Source organism: Typopeltis vanoorti, chromosome 9 (assembly GCF_054136105.1).
Source record: "Typopeltis vanoorti isolate ZY-2024b chromosome 9, IOZ_Tvanoo_1.0, whole genome shotgun sequence".
Lineage (NCBI taxonomy): Eukaryota > Metazoa > Arthropoda > Arachnida > Uropygi > Thelyphonidae > Typopeltis > Typopeltis vanoorti.
Window position 1 is genome coordinate 70,317,581 of NC_143557.1, and position 19,794 is coordinate 70,337,374.

Consider the following 19,794-nt stretch of genomic DNA (forward strand, 5'->3'; position numbering starts at 1 on the left):
GTTAACACTACTGGTCTGAAAAAACCCTTACTGCATCAAAGCTAGAGCCCTGTTATCTGTTTTGATTACAATTCATAAAGAGATATATTAAGCCGCAGAGCAACGTGCTCTTAGATAAATTAGAACAAAACCAGTGTAGATGGTGGCCAATAAGAGCTGAAATTATTGCTAGTCCTAAAGTGAGGGTTTGCTGGAGAACTTGAAAGAACTTATGTGGGCTGACTGTGTGCTATCCAAATTCTTGGGATTTTTGTGCCACTATTATTGTTTAGATTACGATGGTTAATCAAAATTTCACCAGCTTCCTTAAATTTGCATTCATACCAGGTTTTTGTATAATATAACTGCTTTACCAAAATTGTTAAATTTAATGTGTTTTTTATGGATTGGAATTGTGCATCTAGTGTCACCAATGTGTTTGCTGACCTGGTTGGCCAAGTGGTTAGTGTATCCGCTCTCCAGCCAAAAGGGTGTGGGTTTGACTCCTGCTGCGAGCATGGATGTTTGTGATTGTCTGTGAAAATACTAGTTGTGGTGAGCAGTAGATGATGATGGTATCTGCGGTTCATTTGAGTGGTGGAGGAGATGGAGTAGGTGTCCTCCCTCGATGAGTCTTTGGACTCCCTAGAGGTGTTGCGTAATAATAATAATGGATTCTAGCTTTGATGTAGTCAAGGTTTTTTTTTTTTTTTCCACCAGAGGTCAGGCTAGTAATGTTAACCAAAGTAGTGTGGCTTTAGCATACTTTGTAGATTGCAGCATAGCATGTTTCTTTGTGTATATGTATATACTCGAGATGATAACCTTGGCATGAAATGTCAGGTGATTATTATTAAATTAAATATACCTTTTCAAAGAAAGTTGTGAAACCCTTTTACATTGGCCTAGCATGAATTGGAATGATTGTCTCTCCTCCCCCCCCCCCCCTTCCCAAGTTTGAGAGATTCTCATTTTATGTAAATAAACATCAAAAATAGTTTTAATATTATTTATTAATATTAATTTCTAGTTCACAGCAGCTGTTTTTAATTTGTAAACCAATTGTTGTAGTATCTTGTATTCCTGTTCTTTGATTTGCTTGTTTCTACACACCGATGATGTACTGTTATTTTCAGCGCAAAATATCCGTACTTTCATTAAAGTTTATTACTGTGATTATCGTGTAATTTTATTGTTCATAGTTGTGCCACAGGTACCTTTAAAGATTAAAGGAAATTCTCCTTTATGTAGCTGCTTCACTTATTTCTTTTGAGAACTCTGCCATGAATGTAGACTATTAACAGCATCTGTTTTACCTTGTGATATTGGGTCATTCCAAGTGAAATCATTACGAGACTGCATAAGTTTTGATGAAAGTATATTATTTTGTCACCCTATCCTTTAGATTGGAAAAAAAAAAATTTTTTATTTGGCAGATTTGAAGGGTTTTAAAATTAATCACAGCATGAAGTATTAGTATACTTGAAGGCAACTCCAATGCTGAAGGTTATGTATATTTTCTTGAGCTCTAGTAAATTTTGAAATCTCTTAGTTTCAGTTCTTTCTGGCCAAAACTGATGGTTTTATAAGCTCCTTCATATTAATAATCACAGCTTATTTTCAGCATTTTTTATTTTTTGATACCATTTTAATGCTCAGGGTGTACTTTTTTTTTATTACTTATTTGCATTTTCAGATAAAACAATTTTTTTTCAAAGTCGTAGCCATTGCTTCAGGTGTTCAGATTGATCTTTTCCCCTATTTTGTACTCTACTCTGTAGCCTCAGAATGGAGGAGGAGAAACAACTGACTTTTAAGGGCCACAAAAGTTATAGGGAGTGGGGCATATAAAAATTTTTGTAAGAGATACTTGTGATAGTTGGCTATAAAAGCAAAAATGGTCCCATTCTGTTGTTTTCATCCCTTCGGGTCTAAACAGTCTTTTGAAGAAAACTGCTTTCCCCCCAGCATATTTAGTACATCTACTTTTATCAAGTGGATTTTTTAAGACTTACTGAATGGTATGAGGTAAGCAACTTGGATGTTGAGAATTTTTACGTGTTATCAAAATTAATGTAAAATTAGAATAAAGCATTAAAAAAATAATTTTTTTTTACTTTTGAATCAGTAAATTAGCTATGCAGGTAGTGCAGTTTCATATTGGTATGGTTTGCAAATAACAGGTGCACTGCAGTTTGAAGGTCTTATTAAATTTTGTTCTATTTTATTTTTGCCATTTTACTTTGCTAAGTAATAACAATAACTGGTATTCACCACTTTAATGTAATGTATTTTTCCAATCTTGTTTCTGAAAAATCTAAAACTATGCACTCAGAAGAAGTGATCTCTCTCTCTCTTTTTTTTGTTTTAATTTAAATACAGTGATATCTTGGTCTTCAGTTAACCAACCCCCTTTAATGGGTTAGTGTGTCAGCTGACTTCTGGTACAGCACTAGCACCATGTAATTGTTCCTTCAGTTATCCAGAAGGCAAATTTCTTCTCTTAGTAGGTTGGATAATCAAGAGATTGTAGTTTATTATCATAAATGCAGCAGACATAATCATTGTCATGTTCAAATAACCTTTGATGTCCAATTAACCTTCAGAGCTCTCTGCAAGTAACAGACTACAACATTTTTCTCATCGACTAGGATGTAGCTATAATATAATATATTCTTGTATTGTCAGTTTTCTTTTTTGTTCAGATTTTTCTTTAAACATCTTGATTTCATGTTTTGTATCTTCACTTGATAGAAAAAAATAATTTTATATTACAATGCTACTAAAACAAAAGTTTAGTGTAGTTTGTGGTGACAGTTCACTACATCCCATTATGTGTTTATATTTATGTTATATCAGGGGCGTAAATTCAGGGTGTGTGGTGCGCATTTACAAAATAGCAATATCACCGATATTTTTGCATTTATTCCTGTTAAAGACTCCCCTAATAGTTTTCTAGCGTCTCATGATTCCTAAAATCAAGCACAATATATTAATGCTTCATGCAGAGGACACTTTCTGATGCATAAACATCACATCAAATTCGCGTTAATGGCCTGGGTATGCAGTCACAAATAATATGGACACCTTTTTATCCCTTTGAATGTAGGTAAGTCAACCTATGTCCATTGCAGCAACTCTGTCAGTTCATTCTCATTCTGTGGAGAAGGATCAGCAGTTCTTACACCCCCCATTCTAGCATATCCCACACATGTTCAATTGGGTTACATGTCAGGGGAGTTTGGGGACAAGGCAATGTGGCAAATTCATTGTCATATTTCTCCAACCACTCAGTAGTTGTACGAGCCTGATGACAAGGTGCATTGTCCTATTGAAAGATGACACTGCGGTTGGGATAGATTTCCTGCAGATGGAGATGGTCGGTTAACAGGTCCCTGTAGCGTTCACCATTGAGTGTTTATGAGATGATAACCAGTGGACCTAGGGCTTGGCAGGAAAAGGCTCCAAAGACAATAACACCACTGCCACTGGCCTGTTGAACCCCAACTGTTCAACCAGGGGATAGGACTTTGTGCTGTTTATGCCAAATGCAAACCCAGCCATCAGCATGGTGCAGTAGGAAATGGGACTCATCACTGCAGATGACCTTCTTCCATCTGTCAAGGGTCCATTGCCAACATTCCTTGGCCCACGTGAGGCATTGTTTGCTATGCTTGGGTGTCATCATGGGTACCCTTGGTCTCCAGTTGTGAAACCCCAGGCAAAGCAAGTTATGATGCATGTGGAAATGGGTCAAACTGCCTTGCTGTTGTACTGGTGGATGAACTGTGTGACTGTTGCACATCATTGCTGAGATACCAGTCATGACACCTGATACTCACCTCTAGGATCAACCATGTGTGACAGACCAATGTGAGCCCTTCTGCTGGGTCTGTTCATGGTTAATCCAGTACCGGTACCCCTTTGATACATTAGTGTGGGAGCAACCAACAAGTGCGGCTGTTTCCGAAATACTGACACCAACTATCTGTTCACAGTCAAATTGGTTACATTGCCACATTTCCCCATTACTATGTACAGAGGATAAGTGTGCCCATTTATGGTATTGCACGTGACGTTCATATCACATAATACTTAGTTATTGCACTGAATATGTAAGTCGGGGGGGGGGGTCCTAATGCAAAGCTAACTGAATATATATACATGCAGCAGTGTTACAATGCTGCTGCATCATTTGCAATCCTCTGAGAAAAAGTGGTTATATATCAGTCACTTTAATATCATTTTTGTTCTTAAGTGTTATCAGAACTTCCTCCCCTCCTGTGTGTGTGTATATTTATTTTTTAAAGGATAGAATAACTAACTAAATAACTCACCTACTAAATACAATGCTGCTGCATCATTTGCAATCCTCTGAGAAAAAGTGGTTATATATCAGTCACTTTATTATCATTTTTGTTCTAAGTGTTTATCAGAACTCCCCCCCCCCCCCCGTGTGTGTGTGTATTTATTTTTTAAAGGCTAGAATAACTAACTGAATAACTCACCTTTCATTAAAATACAAAATTATGCAGCTTCATTTTAATTTTTTAATGTCATGCTTTTTGCATAGAATGTGAAAAGATTAGATATATAATAAAATATTTATCCATAATAGTGATGTGCATCCTTAGTTTAGGAGGCTTTGGATGAAGACAAATTGTATTAAAATATCTAAGGTTGATAATCTAAGATTGCAGTTTTCTTAATGTATTGTAATATTTATTGTTATACCTGTAACCCAGTTTTTCATCTCATTCTTCCTTTATATTAAAATTTTTTTTCCTCTTAGTTAACCTTTCCACCTAAACTAATTCATTAGATGCACACTATAAATTTTTTTTTGTTATTTTTTTCCCCTATTACCTGTATCTCCTAAACATTTCATCACCTATCTATATTTTTTCCAAGATTTTTCCATGACTTATTTAGTTATATTTATAACTTCACTACACTTTCCTCTATTCTCTAGAGTTAGTTACTAGCCAAGATTTGTTTCTTTTCATGGATATATTTTTTGTATATCTATCTTTTTTATTTTTCTATCTTTACTTCACCACATGCTTCCTTGACTCAGTTAATACTTAATTCATATTTTGCTGCTGAGTCTCTAAGGCTTTTGGTCACAGGTTCTTGTTTTCAAGCTTCTTCACTTTTTCCTTAATATTTGTATATTTAAGTCTGCAGTTCTCTTCAGAGACTTGTTTACTTTTTTTTTTCTCAAAAAACTTTGATATCCATCTGGAATACACATTGTTATCCTACTCATCACTAGGTAGGTAGTTGTAGTCACTTTGTATTTGAAATTTGTGTGTACATTATATTGTGATTCAGTCGGAAGACCTATCAGCAAGACTTTTCTTAATTTGTGTGCTCTCTCTTTTACACTCTTTTCATGTGAATTATTCACATAATTCGTCCATGTCCTGAGCAGAATCAAGCAAGTACTCACCATTAGTGTTAGTCCTTTTTCCAAGTCATTTCTACATGTGTAGGATTCACTCTTTTTTTTGTCTAGGTATTCAACAAGAACCAGCTTTTCTTATTATATCAGTTGCACTTTCTAATAACCAGAAAAATTCCATTACTTTTGAATAAATCTTTATCCACTTTTCCATTTTAAAACTTGGTTACATCACACTTGGAATAAGTTCTCATTCAAGAACTTTGTTTAGTGTTAAATATTACAATTACTCCCTCCTTTTTGCTCTTAGTGATTGGAGAAGTCATCTTATGCTTATTAGAAGAATTTTACTTTTTTTGAGGGAGGGGGGAGATGTTAGTATTAGTGATATGAGTTATGTTGAGAGTACAAGCTGCACTTTCTTTCCATTAATGCTTTTTAAATTCAGGTTTTATGAAAAGTGTTTTTTCATTTATGAATGTCACAGATTTTCATTAGTTATTATACTAGAAATGAATGAATTATTAGATTGATACTGGAATGAGAAACTAATAATCTTAACTCACAAGATGCAGTTTTAAATTACTTATTTGCTGAAACGTATATTACATCTAGGTATACAAGAAAAAGACTGAGGCAGCAAAGAAAGAATATTTAAAAGCTCTAGCTGCTTACCGAGCCAGTTTAGTTTCTAAAGTGAGTTTTATTTCAAATATAACATTTCTCTTAATTATATATATATATATATATATTATTTTTATTAATAATAATAATCTGGTATAACTTTTATTTTATGACTTGCACCCACAAAAAAGGTTGTAAACATACAGTACATTAGTACTGTGTCTAAGGACTTGCATTTCTGTTGTTCATAATTTGTTTGAATTTTTTATTTATTTATTTATTTTTTTTTTTTTATCTGATCCACAAATCCTGCTCTAGAGACCAAACATGGAACTTTTTCAAGCCACTTCAGGCCTTCAATAACTGGGACAGTGATCTCACACACCAAAGCAATGGAATTCATATACCACCTAGAAACAATCACCAGCATTCATGCCCATGGGATGATTCAAGCTACAGCCTTGATTACAATTTCTTGATGTGGTATTTTCAGGTTTAAATCAATGAAAAATTATCATGCTGCAGCTTGACCATAGTTTGTATTCTTATGCTCGGTGCCATTTTCACATAGCAATCTTTGTACGTTTAAACTGGGCATTGAGCATTTAAACATATATTTTTAAAATTAGAAATATATAAAAACTTTCTTTAGTTGATTTTAATAAGGCATTCCTCTCTCAAGCAATTCCAGTGTTAGTTGATCTATGGTTCATCATAGTTTGGAAAGGATTGTGTTAAAGTTCTGTATATTCAGCCCAACTTATGCTTCTTTTTTTTTTTTCCAAACAGTATTTCACCAATGAAAAATCCTCATCATTAACTACACTTGGTTCTATGTGATTTTGTTTTCTCAAGGGAACTTGGAAATAAAAAAAACTTGGATGTTAATATTGTTACATTTTGTTTAAATGCAACAAAAAAGCTTTTAGCAGTACTAAAGCCACATTTTAAAGGTGTTTAAACAAGTGTGTGTGGTATCATTATTATTTATTTGTATTTATTTTTTTTTTTATATATGTGAATGCCACTTACCAATGGTTAACTTGTGGTATAGTTTAGTGCTTCAGATGGACTAAGATTTGGATAATTTGGGAACTCTTCCCTAGAAACCAGATATGGTACTTTTTTTTTTTTTTTTCAAGCTACTTCAGGCCTCCAATAAACAGAGTAGTGCCACAGTGAAGATTTGAATCCAGAGCCTCTACTCACCTAACCAAGTTGGCATATGTAAAGTGTGCCAATTGGAATTAATTCCCTGCACAAAATGCTAGTTTTTATTTTTACATCTTCACTCTTGATAAGCTGGAATGATACACAGTTTCTAGTTTAAAATAAATTCTGGCATTATTATATAGTTTGAAAGCAAAAAATTGGGTATTAGTTTTAGTAAATTTGCCTCCAAACATTGTTGTGATTACCTCTGTAGATCCAACTTGAATTTTATGCGTGTTTGTAAATGTTAATTCAAAATATATTGTCATAATTTCATGTTAAAAGCTGATAGACTACATTAGAGAAGAAAGTTTTTTTAACTATTAAAATCGGTTCAAAAAGTCTGTAACTGATACAGTTAAGTATTAGATATGTAGCAGAGTTCTTTATTTGCAAACATTTGAATGTGTGGATGTGGTTAAAATGAGCAATTTTTACCACATTCAAGGTTAATTCAGTTTTGGTATTTTTCTTTTTTATATTCTTGACCATATTTTAATACTGCACAATATTTCCCACAGGCTGCAGCAGATCAGTCTGATAATGTGTATGGAAGTTCTTCTATCAGCTCTACCACACCACCAGCCACAAGTTCAGCATCCAATTCTCCTCCTGGTCAAATGCTTTCTCCTCTCCAAAAGAAGTCTCCTCTTCTAACATCACTGATGGAAGGTATGCCTCCTGTAACTATGGCACCTCCCCAACAAAATGTTATGACCAGCCAGGTATGGGGCATGGTAAGATTATTTCTTTGAACTCCTGGTAGTTTAGAGTTGTTTGAAGTTGTGACCTAACTGGGGGGGGAGAGAGAGGTAACTTGAGAGAAAGTAGAGACCTGTTATTTTTAAATGCTGTTCCCCTCCCTCCCTTATACATTTCTCTCAGGTGACACAATGTATCATCTTGTGCTCAAGACAAAGTCCTCTGGCATAAAAATGACATTAGAGGTGGCATGCTTTTGGTCTCCAACTAAAAACATATCACCTTCTTTCAACTGCTGTTCTCGTTTGTCAGTTTTCTTAATGGCTATTTAGTTTTTCCTTGCCTTTGTATTTATAAAGTTATTCCTATAGAAATAATTTATCTAGGTGATGAAATGGAGGACAACATAAAATCAGCAACGACAACCTCATCTATCCTTAAGTTGCGAGTGCAATTGTTAGAATTGACATACTAATGTGAGCTTTGGTGACTTCGCATTCTTTGTCTAAAAAAAACGTTTCTCTTAAAAGGATATTTCCTCTCTGTCATGCATTTAGAGAGCTTAAGGCTATTTATAACATTTGTTATTGGTACAAATTCTATACAGATAATGATGGAAATTTATTGCATAAACATAATGATGCTAGACGAAACTAGCCAGTTAACATTGCCCTGTTTATTTCATTGTGTTTTGTTGTTTACAGCATCAGTTGAACACAAATCCTCCTAATATGGTTCAAAGTCAGATGGTTCCGGTTCACCATCAGCTCCAGCCACAAGTTCCACCTATGATGCAGCAAGCACCTTCCCAAATGGCTCCACCCATGGGAAGTAGGCCTCAAATGTCACAAGGCCCGCCACAACAGGTGCAAACTCTAAGCCAGCCAGCTTCTGCTAGCCCAACATATTCAACAAATATGTCTCCAGTATGTTGACAGTTTCATTTTTTAAAATTACTAATTATGAGGCATGCCATATTTGTATTTTTGCATAGCTTATATTCAGATGCTTTTAAATAGTTCATTTATGAAGAATATTTTTGATGAGATGTGTTAAATGTACTTGGGATTGCGGACTTGTTTTACATTATTATAAATATATAATAAACTTAATTCCATTCCAATTTAATGTTCATATTCCAGGTTCTCCTTCCCTAATCTAAACTGCAAAAAGCCAAGCTCATGATAAGATTGCTTAATCTTTTATTTTAAGATATATATCGAATGTTCATGACACACATATTCCTTAGAGACCATGATATGTTCTTTAATAATTTGTCTGTTAACACTTACAGGATATACTCCATAGTGTTATGTAAGATAGGTAACTAACCTAATCCCCTTTCAGAACATGCCCAGTGATATTTTGGTAATATCACTGGGCATACATGTTGCAATATCCTAAATACAACAAGACATTGATTAAACAATCAAATGAAATTTATTTGCATGACTATATTTATTCATTTTAGGACATTTAGATAAGTATATCCTGAACATTTTTCTCTGGTAGGATTTGTGTATATCTTTTTTCAACCAGTTGAAGTGATTTTTTTCAAAAACATGGATAGCAGTTTGGAATTCTTCATTTATAAGATACCTGTGTGTATTAACACCTATGTAAACAGATTTCTTAACATAACTATTATTCTGCAGAGAAAATTGTACCGTGAAGGACAAATGGGGGTTGGGGAGATAAAAACATAAACCGTATGTGAAAGCACCTTCTTATTTCAAAGGCTTCTTTATAGGAGAAAATTTTAACTCTCTATTTAAGGAATAAAGATATCTTTTACTCTTAGTAAGCCAGCCACTAAAATCTATGAAACATTACATGTCTATAAAATTTGGTAGAACATTTGGCAGTGGCATTTATGCTGGCCAGACAAAAACAGTTCCTGGAAATTGAATGTAGAATATGTTGGAGGAATAAGAGTAGACTGGCTGATTCTTGGTGTCTCTAATTCCTTCTTATGGATATTATGAATGCCATTTTCACAATAAAATGTGCTATGAAATGAACATTGGAAACCTGTTCTCATTGCAATCTGCATAGCAGACTGCAACAAGAACAGGCTTCCAATGTTAAGTATTTTATTGGTATTCATTTCCATTTTTTTCTTGAAATTAGATGTTATAAGTGCAAATTTGCAAGAGGTTGGTTTGTACATTCATTATTGTGTATGAGCAATATATATATATATATATATATATATATATATATATAATGGATAAGCACAGGAAGTATTTAAACTGAACTTGACTGTAAATATGAGAATTAAAGCTTTGGGAAGATATAAACATTTCTGAAAATGAAATTAAATAAGTGTCAGTTTTCAGTTGTGATGAACTTTTTTTCTAGCACTCATTACAACAGACTTTCTATATTTGAATACCGTGCAAGTTATTTTCCTGCTATCTTGGTTGGGTTTTATATGGAGCTCTTGAATATTTTAAGTGATTATCAATTTGCATGTTATTAGTTGCATAGTTGAATAATAAAGATATCATTTTGCACCACATATCTGCAACTTCTTCAGAATTGGCTTAGGTTTGAACCAAAGATTGCCTTAAACCAAGTACTGAGGACAGGAGGTTGGCTACTTTAGAGGCATATATATATATATATATATATATATATATATATATATATATACACATCCTAAAATTCATGAAGAAATAATTTTTGAGCACTTATTAATTTGAAATAAATAGTTGTAAGCTGTTACAAATATCAAGATAGGCACAGTGTGACTGGAAATTGCAAAAAAGCTTAGCATTATTGTTGAAGCACTTGCCTTCATTTGTAACAGCTGCAGGTAAACACTGAAAGTTCTGCAGGAATTAAAGGTGTATGGGCTATCAATAGCACAAATAGCTTAGTCAATGCAGTAGATTGCCTGCAGCCAAGAATCAAGCAAAGTGAAAGTTGTTATTTCTTGTAATTTCACATTCAGCTTGAGAGCTCTACTCCAATCATCTGGAATTCGATTTTCTGACTAGGCCCTCTGAACTGCAGAACTTTTACACCTCCATATTTGAGCATTTCTGTCAGATATCTACCTTCAGTTGCATTTTTAACAGCTTTTTCTACTTGAAATATTGATATGTTCCTCTTGAAAAGTTTCTACTACTGTCCTATCCACTGCTTGTTTCATTTAAGTCTTTCAAAGTAACTACTCCAGACATCTAGAATAACCTTATGGTCAGTTTCATGTCACGTTTATCATCTTTAATTCCTTTTACAGTACTCTTTCTTCTATTTCTAAGCTTTTTCATTTTCCCACCTTTCTGATATTTATCTTCTATATTCTTACTGAAGTCTTACCATGACGTTTATTTGGCTACTTTTAAAAATAACTTAGCTCTGTTACTTTTTTCCTCTGTATTCCTTTAGGGCATCTACCGACTTATTTGCTAGAAACATTTGATATGCTTTTTTTTTTTTGTCTACCATTGTGTTCTTATTTTTATATCCTTGTAAACAACTTCACTATATGCCTCCTGGCTGAATCAGCGTTTTATTCAAGGTTTGGTTCGTGCTTTCAAATGATTTCATTTTTACTTCAATAGTTTGTTTAGTTGAGTCTACATGTAAAAAAGCTGCTCAACTTTCCTACATATTGTTCTTTTCAGTATGATATTCATTTTTATCCTACTTAAAACTAAGTGGTGGTCACTTCCAATTTCATATCCTCAGTACACTCTTGTATCCTGAATTAACGTGAAGATATTGCTTTCAACGAGGCTTTCCTTATTTCTCATGTCTTCTCTCCACATCTTTATGTTGGAACATGGTGTTGGTAATGACTTCTCCATATCCTGAGCAAAAATCCAACAGGTACTCGCCATTATTGTTAGTCTTGTACTTTTCACATATGCCTAGTGAGAGTCATTTTCTTTGTCAGCTGCCTGTTGTAATGACTCAAAAAAATTCCTCCACTTCTTCCTTAGGAGAATCTTCTGTGGAACCATAGGCAGAAGTAAGTTTCATTGTCCATTTTGAAGTTTACTTGAAATTGCTTTCCACTCACGACGTTTATCTGCATGTTTGGTGTTGAATGCTTTTGCTACTGCTTTCTTTCCTTGCTCATGTTTTTGTCTTCATTGTGTCTACGTGGTACTTTTCAGTTCTTCTGCAAGTTCATTTCCTTTCCATTAACACTCCTTATATCAATGATTCCTATGTTAATTCATCTGATGGTGGGTTGGTTCTTCTTCTAGATGTTGAGTTTTTCAAGTTGCTGACTTTTCATCATCCGTCCTGGTTCTGTGACAAAAACAGCAAGGACCGTGTTGAACTGAGCAATGACCCAGCCAGCATAAAATCTTATGTTGTACCATTACATGTTATTTCTGCTTTAAGCCAATGGAGAATATAGTTTGGTCAGGTAAGTCTCAAACTGCTAGCTCTTCCTCCTTCATTCAGTATCTGGTGGATACCTCCTAACAGGATTGGACATTAAGTCAGGACCCCCCCCAGTCAGTTCTCTGCATTCCTTAAAGGTGATGTAGAGCTCTTCTCCCAGTTATTTAGCTTTGACCCTTGAGTGACTCCTGGGTGGGGTAGCAAGAACTGAATAATGGTAGAGACCTCCTGCCATTGCCTCTCTCAAGACTAGAAATCTTGTATTAAATATATTTAATACAAGATTACTAGACAATGTATTTTGATTAAATAAGATAGGAGAACATGAAATAATCTTTGAAAGTTCTTATGACATGTTTTTTTAGTTTTTAAGCTAGAGCGCAAAGATGATTTGAGAAAATCAGCCAGATAGCTTTACTGGCATTCTCCAGTAAAGCTACCTCCTCCATGAGAATACTCTAATTTGTTAATGCTCCATTAACAAAATACATATTGCTTTAAATAGCATTTTGTATTGTACATTCCAGAGTTATATACTTTTAAGGCTTGATTTCAGGGTTAAAATATACTTTCGAACAATCTTGTTACTTGTTCACAATCATTAAAAAAGCACTATGAATTAAATTAAACATGTATTCTTTCAACTACAGATCTCACAGTAGTAAAATGTGAATATAATTACATAATTTCGTAATGTAACTTGATAAATAGGCCATTTCATATAGGATTCTATGTAACATGGTAGACAAAATTGCACAATCAGGCATGTGTTCTATGGAATCCTTAATTATACTAAATTTACTACAATCCCTCAAGTTAGAGGAATTTAGTAAAAGCTACTATCCAGCTTTTGAATGATTGGAGTAAAGCTCTCATAATTTCTATCTATCAAAAGGAAAATATAACTGAATATTAGAATTATAGAAGAGTTTCTCTAAATGTTCTCCATGCAAAATTTATGTTTGCATAAATCTTACCTGGAAAAGAGGCTAAGAAAAATTGAGGAAGAGAAACTTATGAGAAGAACAAGCTTGGTCAGGGCAGACAGAGATTGTTAAGATCAGAATTTCACTTTGTAACATAGTTGATAAATCTTGGGAATATAGCAAGTATCTACATATAAGTTTTGTAGATCGAGAAAAGTTGTTCAGAATGCTACAATTATATGGAAGACTAGGCAGAGCAATTGAAGTTGAATCAGCATTTAGAATTGGAGAAAGTACAGGATGGCGGTTTTGATGTGAAATCAGTTATTCATCATCATCACATTACGAATGAGTGGTGTTAAACCTAAAGTGGAGATATCAAACTTAACTTTTTGTACCCTTGAACAAATCCAGGATTCTTGAATTGAAAAAAAAATGATAAACAGCTGTAACAAATTTGACATGAAAATAGACAGACACATAGAAAACTACAACTGCATTCTCAGTGCAGAATCCATAGAATAAGAAAATATTTCAGCTATGTGGCACAAAATTTTTTTAATAAATGCAGCAAATGAAATATAGAAATAGAATAAGCAAAGCTGGTATGATGGGGAGGCAGTTGAATAAATTTATATGGAATAAGAGAAATTAGCCAAAACAAACGTGCAATATGTAAGACAGCACTCAAATCAATTTTGACTTATAAATAAAACATCTGATGAAAGACTAGAGACCACCGATAAGGGAATTCTGAGAAAAAACATAAGAATGAATAGTTAGCAACATAGGAAGAATCATATTAAAAAGTAAAACTTGACATTGTTAGTATTCAAGAATGGGAAAGGGAAGTTTGGCAAAACTAGTTTGATGACAAGATTCAAAGGGAGACTAAGAACTAGAATGCAAGAAAAAGTGCCCTAGAAGACAGATATTATATTTGTGTCAGTATTGGAGTACTGACAAGTGACAGATGAATTTGGAGGAAAGTTGTTGACTGGAAATTAGTAACGAAGTTAATCATATACTGTCATAGTATCCTGTACATCTCTGATACATATCAGGAAATCGATGATGAAAATTCTGTTCACAGCTTCCCTTATCCATGTTCATATATATATATATATATTTTTTTTTTGATTTTCTAAGTAAACACTTGCATTCAGATACAATTTCTCAGATCATCTGCTGGTATGTCTTCAGTTTTTGTTCAACAAGGTAACGTTAAATAGTCTACATTTATCTTCAAGAAATACATTTAGTATATTTAGTAGCACTTGTAGTTTACATATAGATGTGAGAAGAGATAATAAGATTACTAAAGGAAAGAAAATGTAATATAAGAAATGGGTGGTGGTGGTGGATTAAATTTTGATTTTCACTTCCATTAGTGATCCTAATGATTATAAGATTTTTCTTCTTTTGGTACAATTTGAGACTATATTCATAACTGTTCGATAATAATTGAAAAGGCATCCATTGTTTTTAAGACTTGAGAAGAGAAAAAAAAAATTCTTTCAAAGAAATATTGTTTGAATTTTATAACCATTATAACACTTTTTTAAAGTATGTAAAAAAAAAAAAAAAAAAACCTTTTTTTTTTTTTTTTTTTTTTAATCTGGGAAACAAGTGATTTCAGTATTTATTTTATATTCACATATCACAGATGAGAAGCAATCCAGGGTTAGCTATGCCAGAAGGAATGATGCATCATCCACCACCACCCCAACAGACATGTCTGAGAAACGGTTGTCCCAACCCTGCAATTGACTCTCCAGACTGGGATCGAGAGTATTGCAGCAGTGAATGTGTTGTATCCCATTGCAGGTTAGTAATTGTTGCTCTTCACATTGCTTTTTTATAACGTTGAGGCTTTTATTGATGACCACTCATATCGCTACTTACTTTGAGACTAGAAAGATGAATAAAGAATTATGTGACTCAGTGATATGACTAACAGCATTTGAAAAAAAGACTGGTGCTTACAGCATTTCTCCTTAAAAATTTGAACTTAAAAAAAAATTGATTAGCCAAACTAGTTCTGGATAATGAGAATGACGAGAATGAAGTTACTGAGCTTCCTGCAGAAGTGAGATATATAATAATCACCAATTGCACACTGAGTGTCTCTTAAAGAAAATCAAGAAGAAAGATTAGATACATTAAACAAAAGTTGCAGTAATTTATGTTGAAGACATTCAGTTTGTAGTTTATAATCTGGCTATAATTTCAGACTTCATACATATTACAGCCTCCATAGCTTTCAACATTACATTTTGTTTGGAAAGAATGGGTTTGAATCCTGTCTAGGATGCAGAGGACTTGTCACCGAAGGTGTTCCCCCCCCCACCAGATAAACTGACAAAGAGGAAATAGGATTTTAACTGCCCTATCTTAGTATTAATTAATTTCTATGAAATTAAATAATTATGGCACTGACAGGTGCTATTTGACCCTAAGAGATAATATGTTATAACGTTATGTATTTCTACTACCCTGCTTCGTCTTTATTTTGTTTTCTACTTAAAACTTCGTGAATGGTTGACTGCTGCCATTTATTTATTTCTACTGGATCCCCTGATCTCGCACTCTATAGTGCAAGATTATAAGATTTTAAACCAAAGAAAAGGTAGATATTGTTAGTATTCCCTGCTTATGTTAGTCATGGCTTAATTATTGATCGCATAACCGTTTATATATTATGCAGTTTCGAAATTTTCAGGATAGTGCAGGGACAGAATCAGTCCAATATGTTATTTAAAAACCATTTAATTAAATCAAAATATAAAATTGCATTACAATTCTTTCTAATTCAAATTTAGTTCTAATTTTCTTCCTTTAAAGGTAAATTGCAATCTAGAATCTGCCAGTCATATATACACAAACTGACAATAAAGCATACCTCAAGTAACCTTAATTCAATATCAATTTACATTATTTTATTGTATCCATAAACACACACACTTCACGTACACTTTTGTTCAGATTTATCACATATATAACTATTTCAATTCTCGTACACTAATCTTTTGTTTACACGTAAGTGCTCCCTCTTGTCTTTCGCTCATTCTTGAATTCCTGCCAAATGTCTTCTGAGTCGTCGATTATTCCATGCCCTATAGGACCCTTAGCATGGCAGCAATGTGCAGCTCTTTCCCGATATCACACCTCAAATTGAATATGTGGCAGTGGGCCCAGGTAAGAGAAGAATAAGAAACTCAAGACAAAGTCCTTCTTGACATCTTGCCTTATATAGGCCCGAACCTCCACTGTACGCATTCACTCGTCTTTTGAAATTGCAATATATGGCTATTCTTAGAATTAGACTTACTGATTAGACACGAGTTAACAGCGTTACATGATGTCATGTGCCACATGAGTTTACAATGGCTCATGATTAATTTATTACAAATACAAGATTATTACATACAAAAATTGACATTTCTTTAAGTGCAATCTCCTTAGAAAACCATGTAAAGTTACATAGTAACATATCATGAGAGATTTTACAAATATATATTATATACTGCTATAGGAAATTTTCTTCCAGATTTTCCAGTTTTCTCTTCATAATCAGAATAAAACAATCAACTAGACAATTCATAAGTGCATTACACCACCATAGTGCAATACATATATACGAGGGTGGTCTGAAAAGTTCTTGGCCTAACAATGAAAAAACGAATTTATAATTTCAAAATTATTTTTATTTTTCAACATAATCTCCCTTGAGACTAATACATTTATTCCAGCGCCATTATCCCATCCCTGTAGTGGATTCTCAGTAAGATCCCTCTACAGCTGCAAATCATCTCTTGATTCAAAAAAAAAAACTGACCAATGGAGGAAGAGTTTTAGTTTGGGGAAGAGATAGAAGTCAAGGGAGCCAAATCTGGGGAATATGGTGGATGTTCCAACAACTCATAGTGCAGATCCCTTAATTTTCCCATTGCCAAAACACCTTTGTGGGCAGGTGCATTGCATTGTCCTGATGAAAGATGATTTTTTCTTTCTTCTGCAAACCGGCTCTTTTCTCACGAATTGTTTTGTTTAGTCTGGTTAAAAGATTGGAATAATATTCCCTGGTTACTGTTTTACCCTTTTCAAGATAATTAATAAACAAAATGCCTTTAGCATCCCAAAACACCAATGGAACTGACTTTGTCTTCTTTGGTGCTGAACAACTGGCTTCTGTCCACTTTTGACTGCTGTTTGTATTCTGGTGTGTACTGGTGAATCCAAGTCTCGTCCATAGTAATATAAACGCACAAAATCAGTTTTATTTTTGTTAAAACGTTCCAAGCACTGTTCAGAGATTTTCATGCAAGTGCATTTTTGATCTGCTGTGAGCAAGCATGGCACCCATCTTGCGCAAAGCTTTTTCATTTGCAATTCTTCATGCAAAATATATCCTACATGTTCTTTTAAAATGCCTATAGTCTCAGCAATTTCACGCACTTTGACTCGCCGGTTATTCAATACCATATCGTGCACTTGATCAATGATTTCTGGTTTTGTTACACTTTTTTTGGATGTCCTTCACACGGATCATCTTCAAGGCTGGTACAGCCACGTTTAAACCCCATTTCTTAATTGTCGAAAAAGAGTGCCCATAAACTTTTATGAACTTCGAATGAATTTCTTTTGGCGTTAAACCTTCTTTTACAAAGAATTTTATAACCACATGATACTCAATTTTATCCATTTCAAGGAATACAGACAACACTTTTGCTTCAGACAGCTGTATAAAACAAACGACTTAATAGAATGACTTGCAATTTCACATGGATGCTTATGACAGATGTACCAACTTAGGAAAAAAAAAATCATGCCGATAGTGTTATTTATGGTCGAAGCCGAGAACTTTTCAGACCACCCTCGTATATAATAACAAACGTATGCCACAATAAATAACTTTTTTATTATGTAAATATTTCATCTTATGTATCATAAGACATCATCAGTACAACTAACGAACAACAATAGGAATTGAATTCAAAACACAGTGGTGTTCATCGATTAAAAACTACTGGGCTGAAATTAAAATTACTTAAAATATAGCAGATACATTATTGAATACAATTGAGGATAACAATTTCCCAAACTTTTGGAATAGTGAGACAGTAATTTTGATTAAGATTGGGTCTATGAAGTAAGGCTTCAGCACTTCCTTTATATAAATGTTCATGTTTATATGTGGATCTAGTAGTAACTTGGCATTTTGCCATTGGATCCTGTGGTTAGCATTTTCCATTCCATGTTGTACAAGGCCAGATTTGATAAAATTTCTCCGATTTTTTTTTTTGACAAAAAGACGTGTGTGTGTGGGGGGGAATAGTTCCTGCCTTGAGAGATAGTGAGTTAAGGATCCTGGTGCGAAATATATAGGTGAGTATTGCTATAGACCACGAGAATCAGAAGTGAGATTTTAATTTATTGGAACAAAGATTCAATGAAAGAAAGGGAATTCATATAGGTAGAGTCAACTGTCTGAAACAAATGAGATTGAGGTGATTATAGGTCAAAGAATATCAGATGTGGTTAATAAAACTGTATTCAAGGTAATTATGGCATGAGATGTTGAACTTCAAGAGGGAGTTATAACAAACTTTGGAGATAGCAAAGATGGTGGTGTGTGAGAAATAACGAAGGGTATGTAGTGGAAGAAGTAGTACCTGACCGCATTCCAGAGTTAGAAGAATAAACTGGGTGGGTGTTAATTGGATGAGTAATCTCAAAGTTGAAAGTGGGGAGGGGCTTTATAGAGATGAGACATCAAATACAGAAATCTGACAAAACATGTTAAGGGAAAACAAAATCAGAAAGATGCAGTTAGTGAGAACACCAAATGAAATCCTGGAGTTCTGTTACTATGTAAGGAGAGGAAAAGAGAAAAAAATAATGTGGAAGAATAACTTTATTGAATGCATATATTAAGTGGATGAAATCTGCAACTATCGAGTGACATTTGCTTAGGTCTGTCATCAGGAGAAAATAACATATTTGAAGCTGTTGTGAGCCCAGGTGAGAGGTGTACGAGTAGGATTTACTACAGATCTTACAAAATCACAACAACATGCAGCATTTAGGAGAAGTTGAATGCCTTTTAATGGGTTGTTAAAGTCCTGAAGGTGTGGGAAAAAGTACATAAATGGATTATGAGATGCAGTTAACTCTAAAAGAAATCATAGGGGTAACATAAGAATGTTTTGCCTTTAGCTGGTCTGAATTTCAATGCTCATTGTGAGACCACCACCATTCTTATTGGAGCCCCGAAATCCTTTTTTCATCTCAAGGGTGGACTAATCAGATTCTGATTAGTCCACCCACAATGCTCATACTAAAGTACTCTAGGTTAGCAGCCTTTCCTGAGGGGGATTAATATTAAAATAATAATAAATGATTTTTTTTAATTGAGAAGATTTGTATTCAGAAATACACGGACAGAGGCTAATGAATAGCACAGGTTTTTCAAGAGACATTATTTTATAAACTGAAGCAGATGGGGATGAAAAACAAACCATTAGTATGGATAACTACTGGTTGCAGCCAATATTCACAAGTAATATTCAGATATGC

The 19,794-nt window shown here is 33.9% G+C and overlaps 1 protein-coding gene across 12 annotated transcripts in view; it reads left to right on the forward strand.

The window, feature by feature from the left end:
• LOC150103132 (TOX high mobility group box family member 4-A-like) overlaps window positions 1-19,794 on the forward strand; it is a 540,588-nt gene that overhangs the window by 509,626 nt on the left and 11,168 nt on the right. For 9 of the 12 annotated variants that reach the window (XM_090397573.1, XM_090397576.1, XM_090397568.1 and 6 more), the window contains 4 exons: window positions 5,999-6,079; window positions 7,741-7,956; window positions 8,626-8,847; window positions 14,882-15,042. In XM_090397573.1, the coding sequence (XP_090253699.1) occupies window positions 5,999-6,079; window positions 7,741-7,956; window positions 8,626-8,847; window positions 14,882-15,042 (680 nt within the window). The remainder of the gene's footprint in view (window positions 1-5,998; window positions 6,080-7,740; window positions 7,957-8,625; window positions 8,848-14,881; window positions 15,043-19,794) is intronic. The other 3 variants (XM_090397570.1, XM_090397578.1, XM_090397571.1) reach the window with 3 other exon arrangements.